Source organism: Agelaius phoeniceus, chromosome 1, assembly GCF_051311805.1.
Source record: "Agelaius phoeniceus isolate bAgePho1 chromosome 1, bAgePho1.hap1, whole genome shotgun sequence".
Taxonomy (NCBI): Eukaryota; Metazoa; Chordata; class Aves; order Passeriformes; family Icteridae; genus Agelaius; species Agelaius phoeniceus.
The window spans coordinates 36,826,749-36,849,027 of record NC_135265.1 but is presented as its reverse complement, the minus strand read 5'-3'; the positions used below and the strand labels follow the sequence as shown (position 1 = coordinate 36,849,027).

Sequence of the window (22,279 nt, the reverse complement as noted above, 5' to 3'; positions counted from 1 at the left end):
CAGACAGACAGATCTCCATCCTTCATCCCACATCCCTTCCATCACCAAAGAACTCCCTTCCCTTCTTTGGGCTGATGCCTCCCCCAGCCTAGGGCCTTTGTAGCTCCTACCTGCTGTCCTAGTCCCAACACTGGGATCCCAACTCTCCTGGGTGGCCCAGCCATGCTTCTGACTCCAGCCCAAGCCCTCAACTGCCCACCCATGTTCTTTGTTTGGATTCCTGCCTATTTCTGTTTTTTCTGTATCTTAACATAGATTACATATATAAGTAGTCCTCTGCAGTGGAACAGTACCAGGTCTTCTATGCATGGTGTTTAATGAGTTTATTTTGAATATTGACATAACAACTTATAAAAAACTGAAAGAGAACTGAAAAACCCCAAAACCTCATTTTAATTCTTATGTCTTTAGAAATTAAAGTTTTGTTTTCTTTCCCAAATAGCTACCCTTTTCTCCTTTGGAGCCTACTGTTACACTTTTATCTATGGTTTTGGAACATTACAAAATACAAAATAATTTTACATTTTGCAATTTTTCTCTATTGCAGATCTCTGTACTGTAGATCATTATTATAATTATCATAAATAAAATTCATATTTATGAACACAGATCTTGAAGTAAACTGCCAGGTGCAGGGTTGCCTACCATTGCCAATTTGTTGTGTGTTGTGTTAGAAGAAGGGAGACTAACTTGTTTCTGTATATTCTAGAAGAATAAACACTTGGATTTAATCAGAATTTAAGATAAAAGCCATTGATTATGAAACTGTTCTGTTAACAGTGTGAATGAATGTTCATGTTTTTAGTTAGTCTACACCTAATATTGCTGTCTGCCTTATGCTGTGCATTAGGAAGTATTATATGACTGGAAAACCTAAATATACTTTTGCTTTTCCTTTTATGTTTAGGGCATGCATGAACTTCTAGCTCCCATTGTCTTTATCCTACATTGTGACCACCAGGCTTTTTCACATGCCAGTGAAGCTGCACAACCAAGGCAAGCATTGTGTTTTATTTGTATAAAAAGCGTCTTTCTTTAAAAAACAAGTTGGCTGAACTATAGCTTATAAATATGTGCTCCATAATTCTTTGTTTATAATTCATAAATTAATATCAGAAATCATTGAATCTTTGTGCTTTGATGGGAATGTCCTTATTTCATCTTTCCTACTGCAGCTTCTGAGATTTAGACACTGGCCTCATCACAGACACTGGCTGGTGAAAAAATAGGGAGACAAGAAATCTAAGGAAAACCTTAATCTCAAAGCTGACATACTTACCTGTGGTTCTACCTCATCCTTATTGCCAGAAGTTGTTTTGTTTTTTGTCACTGCAGAGAGTAGACAGATCAGTGAGCTCCACTCATAGAGTAGACATCTTACCACCAACTCTCTTTCCTCATATCTTAAAAGGGGAAATAATCATTGAAGACAAATTGTTGGGATTGATATTTCTTTCATCACCTGCAGTGTTGTAGTTGTGATATCCAACTATTCTTTGACTGGGGAGTAATATTATGTTTACCTATTGATCCTCCATTTCATTCAAAAGTGTGTATGTGTGTATGCATGCAGTCATACTCATACATATAAAATATTGCATCACATGGTTGTCTGCTTTTATTCTTGCCCCATATGTAAGGCTTTTGCTTTTATTAAAAAAGAAAAAAGAAACCAGTTTCATTCTTGTGATATTTAGAACATTTCGTTTGGTTTTTTGCACACTGGAGTCCAGCAGTGAATAAAAACTAATTTAATTATGTGTGCAATATCATATAACCTCTGTAGGTATCCCGCAACGTGACTGCCCAAAGGGAGTTAGGCATTAAGATGATTATCTACAAGTGTGTGTTTTTATTCAATGTCTGTCCTTAGATATCCTAAAATTACCTAGAAGATGCTCTTCCGTGCTAAACAACTTAAAATAACCATGTGTTATGTACAGCATTCTGTTCCATCCCCACTGAAAAAGTAGAGCTAAGCAGCAAAGTAGATGGAAAAGAGGTGCTGTCACTGATTAATTGCTGTTAAATTACAATAAAAATACAGGCTATTAAAACAAAATAAATTAATGTTTTGATACTGCATATTTGACCAGTAACCTTTTTTTTTTTTTTGTTTAGGATAAACAGTGATAGATTGTGCAGCAATCAATTATTCTAGATCAAGCATATTCAAATAATACATTGTGACATTCAGTAATTTGTTATTTGGAATAATTAGATGGTTACTTCATTGTAGTGCAGACAAGGCAGCTAATTTGTTTTTGATCTTTATAAAAAGGAAAGACTTCATTTGTTCAATGGAGTTGCTCTTTTTAATTAAAAAGGCTAGTTTTCTCATTTGCACTTTATATGAAAGTTGGCTTATAAATACATAATACTACATGGAGAACGCTGACCAAAAATAAACATTCACATTTGGATTGTTCACTGTTGCCTTTTGCAGTGAGGAAATGAAAGTTCTTTTGAATCCTGAATATCTGGAACATGATGCCTAGTAAGTTTTAACAAGTTTCTTTACATTTAATTTGCTCTTATTTGTAATTGACACCATTATCTAACACCAAGTTTCTGGGTTGTTCCCTTTCAGTGCAATGTTCACACGTCTTATGAAAACAGCAGAACATTGGTTTTCAACTTTTGAACATGACAGTCAGAAGGTAAATATTGCTTTAAAATTTACTTACTGTGCTTTTAAGCAAATGTGATTTTAATATGATTGATGTTCTTTAAAGCTAGCTAGACATCTCTTAACTTGGTTAGAGTAGTCTCAAACAAGTTTACAGTCTTTAAAGGTTCTTCAGAATTTGGTCATAAGCACTTGTGAAATGTCTTCAGGTGAGAGTTTCCATCTGTTGAAAGATCACATGGTAATCAAAAGCCAAGTGTACAGACACAGATTTTTCTGTACATAAGTGATGTCCTTGCATAGCATTTGAAAGATTGCCTGTCATAGGCACTTCTGTGTGCCAAAAACCCGTGCAAATGTTACTTTAAATAAATGCCTGTAGGTAAAGTATTAAGGCATGAATTATTTTCAGCTGTTTACAAACAATTTGCTTTGAAACCAAAACTTTACCCATAGACTGTCTGTCAAATGTCAGGGTGTATCTTTCCTTGACATAATCACTCCATTTCCTTCATTTTTTTTCTTAACCTTAGGATATTCAAACAGAGGAAATGTCTGTGCCTTCAGATCTCTGGTGTATCTGTATGGACACTATTGACTTTAGTATGTTGCTGCTTTCATAAAAAAGCTTTTGCAGTGTTCTAAGTTTAGCTCTAGAGAGCCCTCCTTTGCAGGGACCTTCTAGACACCATCTAGTCCTTGCCCGAATTTTTTCATTCATGGCAGAAAGGACAATTTGCTCAGTCAGTTGTTCAAGATTTCCTTTGGCAACTTCTTTTCTTGTCTCTTTCCATCTTCATGTTTCTCTTTTACTTTTAATTCAGGAAAATTATTTGTGTGATGGAGCGTATGTGTGGAGGCTGTAGCAAAATATTATTAACAGTGTTATGGGTATTGCCAAGACTTTCAGTGTATTATATCCTAAAAGAGTTGGTGTCCCAGCTTAGTTTCAGTTTGATTCACTTCACTATTTTTCACATGGAACATGGGGAGAATATCTAGAGTTAACAAAAATTTCATGAGAATTCAGTTGGTTATGGATGTCCATATGTGTGCACCTAAACCTATAGTTGCAAACTGTAATTAGGGAGTACTGGTTTGAATGGTGGTTTTGTCAGTCTAATGAAGTAAAAGTTGTTCACTGAAGACTCATTTAAAACCATCTATTTCCTTTAAATATTTAAAATATTATATATTTTATCAGATATGGAGCATTGGTGTCTTAGCCTAAACTATCTACAGTTATAAATTATTTGGATTTTTATATAATTTCAGTAGCTAGGGATAAAGCATATGAGATACAAATTTTATGAAGTTACTACATAGGCACTTTTATTTCAATAACAAGGCTATGAGATATGTTTCTCTGAGTGTAGCTTTTCAAAATTCGGTGTATTCAAATGTATTTGCTCCTGTTTCTGTGACAGAGGTGGTAAAGTCTGAGGTTGAATTTTATTCCAGAAAATAAAAAGGTCTGCCTACAGATTTGCAGTGCTTGGGTAGAAGGTGAAAGTTTACATTGCCCTTTGCAGTCCTTTCATGGCATAAAAAATTAACAGAGCAAAGTGAATGGATTAATATCTAGTTGTTTGTTTTTGTTCTTTGCAAACATGTATAATCTTTAATAATCCTTTCTTGTACATATGCCTTTTACAATCGTGACTTTGAGGGTTAGCTACATAGTAAAGTGTGAATCTTCACAAAGGAAGCAATGAAAGCATGTGCTCTGAGAGACATGTTACATTTTACAGCCTCTAACAGTTGTTTCCATTACTCCCAATTGCCATTAGAGGAGCTTCTCCAGCTACTCCATTCCCTAGTGGTTAATGAGAGAAATCTGTCCTCAGTTTATACTTGTACTATGTCCTAGCCTCTCTTTACTGCTGTAGCATTTGTTTCCTAAATGCATGAATATATAAATTGTATTAGTATTGACTACCAGCCATTCCAGTTCGTGTTGTGGTAGGTAATGTTTTGTGACAGCACTTGGTGATTCTGTTCCTAATACTTCGCTGAAGTTTTCAGCTGCATTTCACTGGTATTCATATTTAAACTGTTCTTAGGGGTGAATCTGGTGCTCTCCTATAAACAATACAGCACATTCTGAGCCATCTCTCATTTTTTCTTTCTATGGTGAACCACGTTCTTTTAGTATTGAACATTTATTTTTCATAAATGTTAGTAATAGATGACTAAACACATGCACTCAAATCTTTTTGCAAGACCTGAAGGCTCACAAAAAAGAAAATGTGTGTTTTCTCTCACATGGCAGATAATAATGTAGTGAGTATGTGCAGGAGCACAATATTGTGTTGTCCACTTGGCTTAGGCACAAGCGCTGTGAGTCATTTCTAGTTAAACATTTTGGCGGCTTAGTTTTATTAGTTTATTTGAGCATCTTTCTGCTTGGGCTGTTTGTTTCACACCAGCTATGTGATTTTTGGAGCAATTTCAACTGACTAGAGGTATTGTCATTTTCTCAACCAAATTGCATGAGAGGAGAAAACAGACATGACTTTGTTGCACTCTAGTCTTCCACCGAGCTTCTTGGTGGAGTACACGGAATCAGGAGGCATGGACAGGCAAGGCTGAGTTATTGGCTGCAGCTGCTGCCTCACAGATTCTGTCATGCCTTGAAGATTTCTGTTAATAGGGTTAATTTCTGAGATGCTGATAAACTGCATTTTGATGGATACCATTTACTTATCTCCTGCTTTTAGAAAAGGCAAGCCAGCTTATACTATTGGATACACTTAGCCATGTTTGATAGTCAGTCAGTCTGACAGTCAGCAATGTGTCAGTGCTGCATTATGCCAAGGTGCACAAATGCTGCAACTGACAAATAACTCCAATTTTGGCACAGTGGAAGCTTGCATTAGTTTTTGATATTCACAATCTTTCCTCACTTGAGCCAGGGTTTAATAATCTGTCTTGTAATTTGTAAAGATGGCTTGAAACCCACAGACAACTAATGGTGTAAAGACTAAACTGAGTAATAGCTAGTCTTTTCATATTACAAGTTCACATAAGCAGAGGGATTCTGATGTTGAGCTTTCCACATAAGGTTTTATTCCTATGATAAAGAAAAGCTTAAAAACACAGGTCTTCAGAGTCATCAGAGTTCTGAATGCATGAAGTGGTGAAGCTGAAGTCAGTTTGAATAAACCACAATAAAATTTATACCCCAGATGTGTGCCAAATGACAGAATGTGCACAGTCTACGAATACATAGAGTTACAGACTTTTATGATTGGTTTCAAAGATAAATCCATATGTTTATGAAAAAAATTAATATAGACTGACATTTAACATTAAGGCAATATTATCATGTCAAGCTTTAAGAGTGGTTTTCTGTATATAAGAATACTAGTGGATACCTAAAATATTTTCAATATTTTGCACTCTTGAATATGATCAAGAAAATAGTGAAATGGATCTGAAATTATGGGAATATCCATACAATGCAGAAATAAAATTCGGAGTACAAAGAATGCTGCCCAGCTTGGTCAGAAAGAATTTACTAGAATAATTTTTAAAATAAGGTAGGAGAAATACCTTTCTTAATGTACCTGCAGCTGTGAAGAACTTCAGTATTTAACTAAGTAACAGCATTGGCCTCTAAGACACTAGATGTTTTATTTTAAATTCCTGTTTGTTAGAATAGCAAAGATTTTGAATAAATAAAAGCCATGTCAGTGAGCTTTATTTGACAGTCTGAGGGAGCTTTTGTCAAGTGATTTGCTGGAGTATCTTAAATGAATATGTCTTGGTACCACAATAGCATGGTTAAACTACCACACTATAATAGACAGATCAGTCCCTTCGCTGCAATTGCCATAGCAAAGCAACAATTAAGCAGATTTTAAGATACAATTTATAATCAATCAGGTCCTTAAATAGAAACATATTACCTGAAATCACTGTTCAACATCCTACCATATTTTCTGCAGTACGGAAATCGAATAATTAAGAAAAGGTACTTCAAGCAAACACAAAAATAGACTCTTTGGTAGACATTATTAAATGTTCACTGCCCATTTTATGTTAAACCATGTTGTAAGTGATTTTGAAATAACCAAAAGAAATGACACTGGGAATAGCTTACACAACAAAAATAAACTTTCTTTGTTATTGAATGTTAAAAATAATGCTCTTTTCATAATATTGGAACAAGTGAATTTGTATCTAAACAATGTAAAGTGCAATGAAGCCTCCTGAAATTATAAACCCTTTGAGCTGGATAATGATTCTCTATTACTATAGTGAGCAAAAGTGTAGAAAAACAGCAGCTGTTTTTTCAAAATGAAGCTTTTGGGTCAGAGGTCATGATGACGGATTGTGGCAAAGTCATTGCAAAATTCTTCTCTTCTTTCTGTTCCAATTTTCCCTGTTTTATAACCTTAACATTGCTCCTAACAGATAATTTCGCCATTTCCCTGCCCTCCTGTCTTTCTCTTGATACGTTTGCCTTGTCCTTTTTTATTTTTGCTTCTCCTTTTTATATGTTTCTTATTCAGTGCAGTTCATTACTTGCTGCATTTCTTTCTAGCATTCTGTCTCTTTTTCAATAATACTTCACTGTTTTGCAAGAAGAATGAATTTAATGCAGTTCATGTTCAAAGATGCTAATACTCCACTGGTTTTCACTTGAGGTGTGTTGTGTTGTAGCTCATGGCATAGTTTGCACAGCCCTCAGGTCCAACCAACTGCTGTCTCATTGTTCTATTTCTTTTTTCCTTTAGAAGTTTCTGATGCTTTATCAAAGCTGTGTAGGTTTTAAGGTAAAGCCACCAGATTTTCTGTGCTAGGGAAGCCTGTTTAGAAAGGATTGTTTCAAAATAAGTTACTTCCTATTTGGTATGCAATTTATTGTCCTCTGAGGGCATATATTCTCTACTGAGTTACCATTCATCTGCTTTATTCTGGACTGACTCAGACTGCTGATATTAAAGCTAAAATAAAGCTGTCAACACTTTGTCAGAGCATGAAAAGTAAAGCATGCACGTAAAAATTGATGTGCAGAATGACGGGCACTCCTTGGCACTCCTGGGAGAGGGAATCCCACAGTACCTTCCACAGAAGTGGATGCTTGAGATTCCTCTTCTGCTGTAAAAGAAATGAGTTATTACTATGTTTATTTGGAAGCCAGTGTTTGCAACAAATGAAATCTCCTGCACACAATCCCTTTAGATGGTAAGGCTTCATGGTTTTTTCTTTTTTTCACCCTGTTATCTGTGTCTGCAGGAGAAAGATGTGATGGTGACACCTATGCCCTTTGCAAGGCCACAGGACTTGGGGCCATCTATTGCTATTGTAGCAAAAGTAAATCAAATTCAGGATCATCTGCTGAAGAAACATGATATTGAGCTGTACATGCATCTGAACCGACTGGAAATTGCTCCACAGATTTATGGACTGTAAGTGTTTGCAAATCATTATTTCATTTAATTCCTTGGGGGTTTTGCTTCACTATATTAAGAAATTTTTTCCCTTAAATTTTGGATTAGAGGAATGGGACTAAAAATACTTATCTCTTAGAACTTACTTGTTTTGCAGCATTACAGTAAAAGCCACCCTACTGCTGCAGCTGTGACACTGGCATTTCCAGTGCAGATAAAGTCCATTCAGCTGCATATTAGAAACCCTGATGAAGAAGACTCCTGTACTTTCTGAATCAAGTACAGAGTCTGCTTGGAGTTCTCCTGTAAGAATACATGGGATAATAGGACATAAAAAACTATTAGCATGAGTCGTTTGTTTACTTATCACCAGTTTAACATCAGTGAACTTTTCCCTATTGTGTATGGGGTTTTGGATGTTGGTAATACAGGGCCAGTGGTATGTTAAGAGTAAAGGCACAGGTATAATAAATTGTGTGTGTACAGAGTCAGCCCAAGTATTCCCTTTTCCATGAAGCTGCTTCATATCCAGTCAGCTGATTGTGTATTGAATACCCCCATTCCAGGGGGGATAGTTGGGCCAGGTGTGACTTTGGATGTGGCCTTATCTATGTGTTTGTGCAGCACTGAATCCAAAATATTTATAGCTGCTGTAGTCAGTCTGGCTCAACACAGAATGTGCCACTTGTGTGAACCATGAGTCATGGTGAATGACCATGGTTTTGAAGAAGAATTTTGCCTTCATTGTCTGGGATTCTAGAAATTTGATTCATTTTGATCATTCCTTAAGGAGTTGGCAAGCCATATATGCCTTTGCAGGGACAGAGAAAATTACACCTTTTCATTTTTTTTTTGCAGTGATTTAAAGTAAGATTGATTTTCCCTTAAATGAAAACAAAAAAAAAAGTTATAGGTGTGACTTTCCAAATGCAGTTGTGGATTGTAACAACTCAATAGAAATTAAAGAAAGGGAAGGAAAAGGTGACTGTGTAAATGTCAGGCCATAACTGCAATACTTAACACTAAAGTCTAATTTGATGTTACTGTAAAATGAAAAAGTGCTGCAACATAATATACTCTCAAGAGAAGAGTTGAGCTACTTATTAATAGCTTACATTAGGAAGTAAAATGTAATTCTACAAATCTTACTTAAATACACTTTATAGGTATGAATTACCTATGGGGGAGGAAACAAGCCAAGTAAACTCAAGTACTAAGAGGACAGATTGTCCTATTACAATATTTTTTGCATAGTGTGTTTTCTTAATATCTTCACTATTCTGGAAGAGAAACCAAACGTCCCTAATAAACTTCAGGGGTAGTAATGAATAAGTAGGCTGTATAAATATCAAGGAAAACAAAAATACATTGTTTCATTTATTTAGACTTATGAAAACAAAGAGAGAATAAAATAAGTTAAACTTCAGAAATTTGCAAACAGATATTTTGGGGCAAAAATAATTTGAAATGTAGGTATTCACATCAGTTTAAGATTCTGCCTTTCAGTAAGAGAAATAATTGGAAGAAAAAATTATATTTTAGCTGTAAACATAATATTATAATAACAGAAGAATGATTCAGTCTGGTGTGGCATAAATAGAACTGAATCTGAATAAAGAAATTTACAGTTAAGAGAATGAATTATGAGAGAGAGCTTCAGGCTGACTATCAGGAAAACCTTACTAACAGGGAGCTGTTAGACTGTAAAATAATATATTAAAATTAACAAAGGAAAAGACATCAGGATGTTTTAAAAACAGGCTTTGAAAAGCTCTCAGAAATGGGTGATATCATAAAGACAGAGTCTGCATTGGTAGAAAAGGAAAGTAGGTTACCTGTGAGGTCACATCCTTCTCTGATTCCTGATTTGATATGGACAGGAGAAAAAGAAAGGGAAAGGGGCATGACTGTGTTGTATTATTCTCACCTTTAATGATGTCTGAACTCTTCAGAGTAGTAATTTCCAGTAGTGAGCCCACTGGCAGTCTGAGACACTGTATCTTTTCCTGTATTTAACATTTCTTGAACTAGAAACAGCATTTCTTAAACAACATTGTTTATCAATAATTGCTTAACCTAACCAAACTGCAGAATTCATCTGAGTTTTTTGTTAAGGTTTATTGTTTTGCTGAAGATTTACCAACAATAGATATTCATCTGTCAGCCTTGATACCACTCATAAAATATACAGATGGTAGAAGGAAGACTGGGAACTTTGCTCAAAAGATATTATGGCATTCCTAGATCAACATGAAAGGCCTGTATTTAGTAGCAGTCTACCCTAATTTGCACAAGTTATAAAGTTCACTTATTTAAAATTTAGCATTTTATACTTTGCATCCTTCTATAACCTTCTGGGCCAACACAAAAACAATTCTTTGCATTTTTATACAGTTGATTCCATCCTTTGGTGTTTTCAAATGCTTCTTTTTATTTTTCAAACACTAGCAAGACTTGTTCTTCTGGGAGGTCAGGTAACCCAGCTGGTTGTACATTTCCATGTTCAGAAACTGTCCTTTACAATAAAATGTGATTATACACTTTGTGAAATCATGCTTACCTGCTTACAAGACCAAGGCATTTCAGTATGTGTGGTACAACTCATTAATTTTGGTTGCTGCCCTGTTTTGAAGTTTTAGCTCCAAGCAGTAGATCTCCTTCTCTTCCAGAGTGCAGCAGTGAGCAGACTTCACATTCCCTAGCTGTCTCATTCCATTGCTGATGGGAGAGGGAACCCATGTAGGTACAGCAAGGTATACTGGGTCCTGGCTGTGCCATGCTTCCATGCTCTGGAAGTTCCAGTTGATGTCACAGACAGAAGCAGCCTTAGCACAGGAATTTCTGCATTTGGAAATTTTGAGACTGCACTTTCATTCACTTGCAGTCAGCACTGCTTGTCCCTCTGATAATTATTCAGCTGCTATTAATATCAGCTGAAATGGAACTAGCAATACAGAGATAAAGGGGTTTTGCCTTATCATTCCTCAGTCTTCTTTCTTTGCCTCGTCTCTAGCCTGGACCCCAAGATAATGTTTTGCAGAATAACATTGTTTCACTCTCCTGGTAGTACTGTGAATAGTCTAACCAAACTATAATAATTATCTAATCATACCTAATTTTGTACTTTGTAAAGTCAAGTACAAGAATCGCTTGAAAATAGAATGGAATTGATTACATTAATAGTTCAGTGACATACTTCCTGATAATAAACCTTTCTCTAAACAAAAAGAAAAAATTGCTAGGATTGAACATAAAGATTGGATATTCCGAAGAGGTGACAGATTGAATATTCAGTTTAATTTTAAAATTAGAGGAGTTAACAATGATTAATGTCCTAGATTAACTGGTACTCTGATATTAATTTCTTTGACCCTTACATCTAATTCAAGTTAAAGTACAAAATATTGCAAAATGATACTGCATTTTCCACAGTGACCAGTGTTTGCAGGGACAAATTAAGCAGGTTAGGCTCTCAGCTTGAGAAACGACAGGGCTTGACAAAAGTCTTTATATACCTGTAGTTTAGGACATTATCTTCCATTTAAAGGAATTTGGAGTAGGCAACTTCTTTTACATTTCACTGAAAAAATTAATCATTTGGAAATGTCCCACATAATATTATTACCACTTTATTTTATTTTAGGTACTGAGGGAGAACTATATTGCACCAGATTAATTTCTCATGGAACTGCATGCAATAAGTACAGCTAGATCATGTAAATATAAATATGATACAGTTGTATAGAAATAATACACAGAAAGACAGTGACAAGGTATAAGGATAAAAAGCTTTATTTAAGAACAAAAATTAAATGTTGGCATATACTCACCAGCTTCTGCATCATAACACTGATGGCCGTATTATACTGGTAAAGCAAACCCTTCCTAAGCACGTATCCAGCAGACAGTAAAGCACATGCAGAAGTGAGTGTAAATATTTCATGGTGGCCTTAGCTCAGCACTGGGCAGCGATGCCTCTGCCTCGCACTGCCGCTCTGCTCTGCAGCCATCGGTCACAGAGACACTGCCCCCTGCCCCTCCAGAGGCACTTGGGCTGCCACTGCCCCGGCTCTTCAGCAGGAAAGCCCTCCTCAGGAAGCTAATGAAGAAATACAAAACAAAAGAGAAGGGTGCAAACTAAGTTGCAGGGAACCAGGCACAAGTGTAGATCTGAAGGTAGCGTTGGAAAGGTCATGTGACGGTGAAGTCAACAGCAGATGTGCTGCTCCACTATTACTGTTCTTACTTGCTTTGCTGTGAGCACTGCTGTGGGGCATCCACCTGTTTTAGTTTCTCACCCGTGCCATTATGGTACCAGGCAGTATTCTTTTGCGTAATCAGATTGGTCTCTGGAGGGAGAATTTAAAGGATTTTACTTGTATAGTAAAGGAACATGAATCATATTCATTGTATCCAAAAAAAAAATAATCCTTCTAGTTATCTTAAAATAAGAAATCTTTATGATCTACAGAAAAAGTAGGTCAAAGATCAGTATTGCTAAGGAGAACTTCTCAGATCATGCAGGGTGCCTGAGTTTATTTTGGATTCTCACACCAAAAGAAAATGAGATAATATATGACATGGTTCAAAACCATTGCATTTCTTCTGTAGCTTTTAATCCAGTGTCATCAATCAGTTGGACAGCAATTACAATGAAAGCAACTTGGAGGTATTGTGCACGTAGTAGAGGAACCACCAAAATCTGGCCTTGCTATTAAAAGGCAAGTATCTGGCAGTGAGTATCTAGAAATGAGTAAGACTAAGTAAATACAAAGTCTCTGAACAAAGCAGTAATTCTCATTTGAATGTTCAGGACAAATTAATAATGAACTTAGTATCTGGAACTGCTGTTGATTTCCAGTACTTATTTTCTGTTTGACTTAAACAAAGCATTATATATAAAACAGATTTTAATGGACTATAAATCCCAGCTTGTGTCTCAGTAGACAACTTGTTGAGGATTTAGTGCCAGATGACCAGGCCTTTCTAAGAAATGTTGATGTCCACTGTTAGTCCCACAAATTACAAGATACATTCCACTGGATTTTGGGGATTGACTCAGGCATCGGAAGACATTACTATGAATTCTGTCTTGCATAATGAAAAAAGTACTGTAAGAGGAAACCTTTCTAAACCTTAGCTGACAGAAGGAAACATCTGAAGGTATTTTAGGAAGCTACCATGTATTTTGATGGAAACAGGGATTGCCTCAGCTACTGCTGCCATACCAGTTGTACTGCAATGGTTTTCTAATTCAAATTATTTCCTCTTTGCAAATAAGCATGGACAATTCTTGAAGATCAGGGTCGGTATTGTACCTCACGTAGCGAGCAAATCCTGCTTAACTCTAAAAGGTGCTTTTCTTCTGTTTTGAAGTAAGGCTACTCACACTTTTGTGCTCTTAAATGATAAATATCTATTCCTCGTTGCTGAGTTCCTCAAAAAGCTTTCTAGTTCATTGATTGAAAAAATGTGTATTTCATTTTATGCTGATTCTTGTCATGTATTAAGTTAAAAATTACAGTACGATGAACTTGTGATTTTGTCCTTTTCCCAACTGTCAAAAATAGTATTTTAGTTTTACCTCTGACTTTAAGATTTTAATATGTAAATACTGTACAAGACCACTCTATAAACAGAATGAAGGATTGGTTGAGGTGTCAAAAGTGTTTGTCAGAGTTTTACTCTCCTGCTGCATAATTATGTGCTGAGATGATAATGAGCAGTACTGGATGTCTGTGAGGATGGAATGCAGATTTGTCGTTTTGATGCTCCTTGATGCAGGTGATGTGCTTCCCATATGAAGTACAGGGAGTTATCTTTATCTGGGAAGGAAACAAGCAAGAAAGCTTCCATTTTGACTTTTGTCCCATACCCTGAAAAGAAAAAACCTAGTAGCATTAAACATAAATTGGCTTAGAGACCACTAATATGAATAGAATTACTATCTTCTTAAATCTGTGATGAATTTAGTAGGAATCTAGACAGGTGCTTGGAGGGCTATCTTTGTCCTTTTTTGGTTTTTGTTTGTTTTTTTGGTTTTTGTTTTTTGGGGTTTTTTTGGGGGGTTTGTTTTTTTGTTTTTTGGGGGGTTTTTTTGGTTTTTTGTTGTTGGTGGTGGTGGTTTTGTTTTGGTTTGGTTTTTTTACTTATGTAGACAGTAGTTGTTGACTATAAAAGCAGAACAATGTCTAGAGAAGTTCTACTCCACTAAGGAATTTAAGGTTCCATATATCAAGTATTTACCTCTCTTTTATGTTCTTTATACTTAAATCACATCAGCTGTTCAGATTAACCAGGTACTGTTTAATTCAGTGCACCATTTTGTTTCTTTCAATGACATGGAACTTAGTCTAGAAAACTCATCTTGGAAATTGGTACAAAAAAGGCAATAAGTAGGTCAAGTAACTGTTGCAGAAAGTAATTATCTCAGCATATGCCTAAAAATGAAACTGTACTAACATGCCCATGCTGACATGATGTTAGGAGGCAAAATACAGCACTTTGGACTTAAGCATTTGCTAGTAACCAAGACATTTCCTGTAGAATCCAGTCCTGTGGATAATTTGTGTTTTGGCTAACCAGTGCTCCATCCTCACTACTTATTCTTACTGAGTCTGTATGAATCAAGTTGGTATGGGCATGCAATCACATGTGACTAGCAACTCCTTAATTTTCCTGTGAAGACAGACCTTCAGAAATTATAATGAAGTATTGAAGAGAACCATGTGCACCATCCAGCAGGGAAAGATCATCCTGTCATCAGTCCTTTAGACAAAAGTCAATGTTGTCTGAAGGCTAATACAAGCATCTCAAAATCTTTTGTGTCATCTTTATGCACTTAAAAAAGAGCCACACAAAGCAGACCCTCTGCTACAATCCAAGACCAATGGTAAGGGATAGTAAGCACAATTTAATGAGTAAATTGTAAAATTTAGAAGTTATACCAAACTGGGATCTAGTGGGTAATGCAGCTAAGAAAATTTTGTTTGAAATCTTTAAACAGATCACCATGAAATACTTAAATGCATAATGTTGGCCTGTTGGAAGCAGAGGTAATCTCATTAAAAAACCCTAAGGTTTTAATACTTAGTCATTATTCCATGTCAGAACAAACTAGGCCATTTTGGATTTTTCTAGGTGGGGAGAAGGATGACAAGGAATTGCATTTGAGAAAAAAGCAATTGGTCGTGAACTGCCTTGAGGTGTGGGATGTCAACTTTAGGGATAGCACAGTCTTCAGTCTGAGTTTCCCTTAGCCTAGGACATGTTAATCATCTGTCTCTTCAGGGTCATTTTTATCTGATTTCTTCATTTTAGCAGAAAATTATATCCTGAAACCACAATTCATCACTAATGAAAATGTTGTTGAAAATTAGTGAAATAGTAATTCTGTAGGAATATGGCCAGTCTGCATTTTCTCTAAAAGCATCTGATTGCCCAGTAGAATGCAGTTAATTGGGAGTATATTGCAGTATATAGTGTCAGCATCGGGAAGAATGCTTCCTTTTTGGGTTTTCTCCGCACCAAAGTAATAATTCACCAGGTAGTCAAGTCACTGCTTCCACTTCAGATACCAGTTCTTGGATTAGTTCTTGGATAGCCATTTCTACCCTTATAGACAGTGCTCTCCCTGCCCTTCAGCCTAACCAGATGTTACAAATTGAGGTGAGGGGATTGGGCGAGGGAGGGGGAAAAGATGAGGAATCCTACAGACAACCTATATAATTCCCCTTACATGTTCTGAATTTCCTCTGGCAGTTGTTTTATTGGGAGTTCTCAAGTTAGAAAGATTCATAACAGAGTTGGAAGTCCATGCAACAGTGAAAGATCCTGCCCTGAAAATAATGCAACAGTCTGTCCTAATTTTTAAAATGGGTGAGCTGGATAGTAGTTTTCCATGACCTTGTGAACCTCTTTCCAACATCTTGTTAGAGTCGTAGAAGCCTCATCAATAAAAAAAAATCTTGTTCCAAATAGGTGCATGCCTTGAGTATCTTTTCTGATTCTGATGTGGTTTTGAGCAAGAATTTTTAAAAGTACCCTATGAAATATTAAAGCAAGCCATCCATATCCGAAGAATAAAATCCATTAACGCAGGTCACAGGAATAGATTGCTCAAGAGTAGTGCTGTTAATTAGGGTGCACAATTTTGTGTAACTTTTGCATATTGTATGAATTCACAATATTTTAGTCTTGGTAAAGCATGAAAAATTATGTTTGAGAAACATTTCTAAGAACAGAATTATTTCACTGAAGTAAAGCTGTAAAAATGAGGATAATATTTCATCACGCCTCATACTGAAAATAATAGCAAGAGGCCCTAAAGGGTTAAGGTACATAACTTAGCAGGAAGACTCCACAGATTTTGGCAAGAAGAGAAAAATCTGTGCACAGCATTGCAAAATGGAATTGTCTAGTGAAAAAGAACAATAGCAGACAAGAGTAGGAGCTTTTTTCCAATAGAAATTCTGAAATCAATGAACGAGTCATACTTGAATCTCTACAGTAAGCCAAGGGTGCTACCCTTCTATATTCTTTCCCTGAAAACACTCAGCACAGCATTTGCACCTTGGTATTGACTGCCAGTGATGACTCCCTTGAACTTCCAGATAGCACTGTTTCTAAGGAAAAATGGCCATGGATGCACCTAGACTTTGTTGTTCACTATGGAATGTATTGATAGCAGAACAGCAATTCTTCTCAAATTTCAGAGAAGCAAAATGACATCACCCAATATAACATCAGCTTGAGAAGTCCATGAGAGAGCACTGCCTTTCATAGACCTTTATACTGTCTTCTGTCACTTTTAATGATCTGCTTTTCTTTACTTCTTTTCACCTTATTTGAAATTAGGACCGTGGTTAGCATACTTCCTTTGATTACCTTTTATACCCTTTTTTGTCTGAAAAAGTGTCCAATACAATGATCTTTGAATGCCACAGAAGGAATATCTTTTGTTTGTGGTATTGAGAAAGGGGTGAGAGAAAAGAAATTCCATTTTTTTCTGGTTTTTAAGTTCGCAATATAATATAATGCAGAAAATATGAGATAATGAAACTCCTGCAGTTTCTGACTGCTTGTTACTCCTACCAGTAATGCTACCAGGCTTTTATTCACAGAAGTGGAGACGTTAGCAAAAAATATTTTTGTACTTTGGATAAATCTATACACATACCCACATGTGCAGTGTAGCAGCAGAACTGTGTAACATGTTGTATATTATGAAATACCTTTACAGTGTTTAACTCAAAATTCCACACATCTAAATGAAGTCCTTAGTTGTGTACAGCACACACAGTGAATGTCGTGTGAGCTGTTAGAGTCTAAGATTGGGCCTTGCAGTTTATTCTATTTCTAGCAAGCACATTTAGGAATGACATGCAAAATCAGTAATATCAAGTTCAGGGTTTTTTTTTTTACTAATGGAAATACGGCTGGTTAGAAGTATATGGGACATTTTGAATCAAAGAATTCTCATTGTCTTACTTATCTATGAGAGAAATCACAAAAGAGTAATGTCAACAGAAGAAAACAGTCCTTGCAGAAAACTTACAGCATAATAGCATGCTTAATATCTAGAAACATTAATGGTGATGGTTATATTTGTATAGACTGAGCAGTAGAAAAGATAATGGCATCTTTGACTTTAGCATTCATATATTAGTATTAATGGTTTGACATGCTACTTATTGAAAAGCTGTTTAAAATAATTGAAATAGATTCAATTCTCTTTTTTCTTACTTCAATAATTGTAATCAGAAAAACCTTTTTAATGGTGTAATCCCAAATCCAGCTGAAGTACGTAGTTATACATCCTTCTTTAATGTACGTCTGAGCTCTGGGGCTCTCATGCTGAAACACATTCTCTGATTTATCTTCTGTCTAAACTGTTTCTTACATTATGACTCTGTGCTGCAGCCTTTGATATTCCCTGTGACATCATGAGACAGCTGTGTTACATTGTGTTTAAGCAGTACTAAACCTTTAAACTTTAAACGAATATTTTTCTTCTCAGAGGTATAAATAGAATATGTAATAAGCATCTGTGGGATATGCAATTAATGTCATTTGTGAGGAAAGGCCTTCATGATGCACTTGGGTTTTGGCACTCTTAAATTATGAGCTCTTTACTACACTCATGGGATAAATTCCATATCCCCCAGATGCTTATTATGTATCTTCAATCTCCCTTAATTCCTATTAGCTGGATTAGTAGTTGTTGTGATGTTGAGGTTTATGGTAATTTAACTGGGGTGGTTCTCAGTGATCAATAAATAAACTTCAAAAGTTTAGTAATTTTTATTTTCTAGCAATTCCAGTGTGTATAGCTGTTGGATATAAGTGCTAGTTGGATATACCAAAAACTTTGGTCATCTGTACATATTGGTTTTATCCATTACCTAAATTTCAAAAAAAACCAAGCAAATTTATAAAAGCAAAAAATTTCAGTAGGAAAAGATGAGTTGAGTTGCAATGTTGTGGTGTGACTAATATTACCTCCAACACTGACAAATGTTAAAAAAAATAGTTTACATAGAGAAAAAATATTTTTTGCTAAATGACGATATTATTAATGTTCTAGTCACAGTCATTATCTGGAGAGTTTGTCAAACTGGTACAGAATGGCCTAGATTAGTTGTCAACTCAGGAGCAAATAAGATTTTTAAAAGACTCAATAAAGTCCAGTGATTAATTGCTATATATTCTGATTCATGCCTATCCCATTTTATCTAATTTAATAAAAGTCTAAAATGATGATTAATCCTTTCACATCAGCAGTTGCTGGTACATCCATTACATGTCCAATCTGAATTCCTCTGCCAAGGAGTTAACTACTATTTTGAACTTGGTGTGAAAAATATCATTATAAATTTCATTAACCTGATCATCAAATTTAAAAAAGTCAACTCGTAAAATCCATTACTACATATCATGCATCGAAGATTAAAAACTGGTCCTTAGTGGGCAGGAATAGCCAGGATTTAATTCCCACAGCATATGTTTAAAGTGCTCATATGACATTATTGTATCTGTAATTATCAGAATTTTATGTTTATTAACCCAAGTGAATTAAGAATCTTGTTTTGCCTAGAATTTAGCATGCATGTTAAATTGACCATTAATTCAGAGCTTATCAATGTATATTTATTTACCATAAATGCAAAGATACTTGTGTAAGATATTGTAATCCTTTAGATTTTAGAGGATTGCCTTCCTTTAATTTTTTCCTTCTCGAACACAATAATTTATTTTTTCAGTGCTTTCAGTTGGGTGTCTTGGTGTGGATCCCCATGGGTGACAGTGGTATAAATTTTACTTCTAGTAGTCCTTCTGTGGGAAATTTGGAGTATTTCAAGTTAGCACTATGTCTCAACCTATAAGCTCTCTAACTATAACTGTGTCTTCCTCTGCACTTAGGTGGTTTTTCCCATCCATGGTTAATTCTGAGAGACAGCTCTCCATGCTGTATGGTAAATGTGCCTCAGCCCAGAAATACTCACAAAGCCTTGCAGGTTCAGGGTGGGTTTTTCATTTATTTTTGGGAGGCTTGCTTAAGTTGGAAATTCACTAAATGCATGAAAAACAGTGGGAAGAGCTCAGAGAAGCTGAATTCCCCCATCCCGGTGTTGGGGCAAGGCACGGGGTACCAGCAGTTTCCTTAGGAAACAGCAGGCCCAGCCTGGCCAGCGCCCCAGCAAACCCTGCCTAAGCCGTGCCCAAGGGGTAAATGCTTTTAGAGTAGTGTATGGAATGCACAGGAAAAACCAGAAAGTAGCTGGGACAGACAGCTGTTCTCTGGTTTGTTTTTCACTCGTAGCTGCAAGCTGCAGACCCATTGTTGGCTCCCAGCAGAAGGATGAAAGTCACAGGGTATGAGAAAATAGTGGGGGGTTTGCCAAACCAAAACCATCACTATTTTACTATTTTCTTTTATTTTCTTTATTGGCACAAATGTGAAAACGCACCTCCCTTCCGAAAGAGGTTTCTGACTGCAGGATCTGCTCGGGCTGCAGCTGTGAAATGGAGGCACGGCAGGTGCTGGATGGCGATGCCCCTGTGAGCCGCGGCTGCGGCTCTGCCGGCTGCGCTTGGCACAGCCCGAGGCTGAGGTGCTGCAGCCTGGCACAGCTGTCATTACGTGCTGCAGGGAGCTGTGCAGCTTCACAGCTCAGGGTAGTTTCACCTTACACAGCCCTCCTTGGCCTGTCCTAATGGCTTTGCCCATCTATCTACCTTACCCCTGCTCAGGTGTTCTGCAGAAACAACATTCCGTGTTGCAAGACATTTCTTCATGGGAAGGGTTGTCAAAAATTGGAACGGGCTGCCCAGGGAAGTAGTGGGATTGCCATACCTGGAGGTGATGTAAGAGGGGTGTAGATGTGGCACTTAGGGACATGGTTTTGTCATGGACTCAGCAGTGCTAGGTTGGACTTGATCTTAGAGGTCTTTTCCAACCTCTATGATAATACAATTCCATAAAAAAAGATTAAATTAGAAAGAGTGGAAAGGCCCTTTTTTATCTACAGTATATCTACTTGGTGGAACATGCTTTTCTCCCTCCATTTGCAGACAACTAGCATCATTATTTCAATAGCTAGTCGTGCAGTGTGAAAGTGTTTCAAAACAGCCAGATGAATCATCAGAGATGTATATCACATATTCAGATTATCAGGTGTTGGACTTGGAAATGCACATTTGCACCATAGTACAGCTTAGGTTCTACTCATAAAATGAAAAAAGGAGAGCACCTAGATTATTTTAGTCTTGGATGGACCAAAATTTATTTCTAAGAGTCACCTTTAAATTAAAAAAAAATTGTCCATTGCAAGATCCTTGCCTTTTACAAACTTATTCATTGAACTGGCTTTAACTTATCTTCTGATCCTAAATGTTGGAATTAGAGCAGCTTTTTATTTTAGGAAATGGTTTAAATAATCTGTCTGCAGGATTTCACATAAACACCAGCATGAGTAAAAAATCCTCAACAGAGGTTGCAGGTTAATGTATGTGGTGTAGTAGCAACTCCCAAAAATTTGTCTCTATACTTTATGGGCTGGAATAATACCCAGCTATATTTCATAGGGTCCTTCCTATAAAATTTTGTAACTTGCATCAGTTTATGAACATTATAGAGACTTGTTTTCTTAACTTTGTGGAAGAGTTCATATTAATTATCTCCTGTGGAAAAAGACAAGTAATGCTACATTTCCATAAGAAGAAGTTTTAAGAGCTCAAGACCTTTTCTTAATTTTGCTCTCTTTTTACATTTCAACAGTTCGCATTCCACTGAAAAATTTCAGGTATCATTAGTTGGCTTTTAGTGTGTGTCCATTGCAGGAAAAAATTGCAGTATTTTCTCTTGAGATGTTTTCAGTAAATAGCATTTGACTTGAATTGGCATGAATGCTGAAGCACCTCACAACAGAAGTCATCTGTAATAAAATTTTTCACCAGTATCTCTGAATCTTCCAAGTACCCAGTCATTTATTTTTTATTAAACCTCAAATACTGGTATCAGTTACAGGATTTTCATAATTAGCACATTTAGTTTGGTAGCAAACTAAACTAGCATCAGAAGACAAGATGGTAAATATGTGGTTAGTAGGGGGGAAGAAAGTTTGAGAGATGGTTAAATGACATACTGTGTGAAGGTTTTGCTGGAAGGGGAAGAGAATGTGGGAGGGAAGAGATGGAGAGACCAGACATGAGACCCCACCAGCTGAATTGCTGAACCTGGAGAATATGAGGTGTGTTTGCAGTGTAGCTCAGTCATTAAATAATGCACAAGGGTTTATCTCATATGGCCAGTTGCAGCACTCGCCTGGTAGTCAAAGGATGAAATAACTATCCAATGTGTAAACCTAAGCATATGTAAAACAGGTAAACACAGGCTAGCCTTGAACACAGTTTCTCATTCTTTAGGTATGTGTAGGTGTGGATAAAGTCTTACATATGCAGAAACTGTTAAAACCCAAATTATTTAGCTAACTCCTAAGTAACAGACTGGAAAAAAAAAAAATCTGGTTCAACTGATTTCACTATGAGTACGGGGAGAAAGAAGGTTCTTCTTTTTTTCCCGTTTCCTCTAGTTATAAAAATTACAGTGATTACACATCATAAAGCCTATCTGTAATAAAACGCATCAGCTGGCCAAGGTTTTCATCGCTCACTCAATAATCCATTAATACAGCAACGCTGCCCAGGCATCTTTATAATACCAACTCGGAGGTAATTTTAATCAGCTAGA

General features: G+C 36.4%; 1 protein-coding gene across 8 annotated transcripts in view; it reads left to right on the top strand.

Annotated features, from left to right (window-relative positions):
* TBC1D5 (TBC1 domain family member 5) overlaps nucleotides 1-22,279 on the top strand; it is a 318,053-nt gene that overhangs the window by 188,376 nt on the left and 107,398 nt on the right. For all 8 annotated transcript variants that reach the window (XM_077176555.1, XM_077176560.1, XM_077176564.1 and 5 more), the window contains 4 exons: nucleotides 908-996; nucleotides 2,447-2,497; nucleotides 2,591-2,660; nucleotides 7,874-8,046. In XM_077176555.1, the coding sequence (XP_077032670.1) occupies nucleotides 908-996; nucleotides 2,447-2,497; nucleotides 2,591-2,660; nucleotides 7,874-8,046 (383 nt within the window). The remainder of the gene's footprint in view (nucleotides 1-907; nucleotides 997-2,446; nucleotides 2,498-2,590; nucleotides 2,661-7,873; nucleotides 8,047-22,279) is intronic.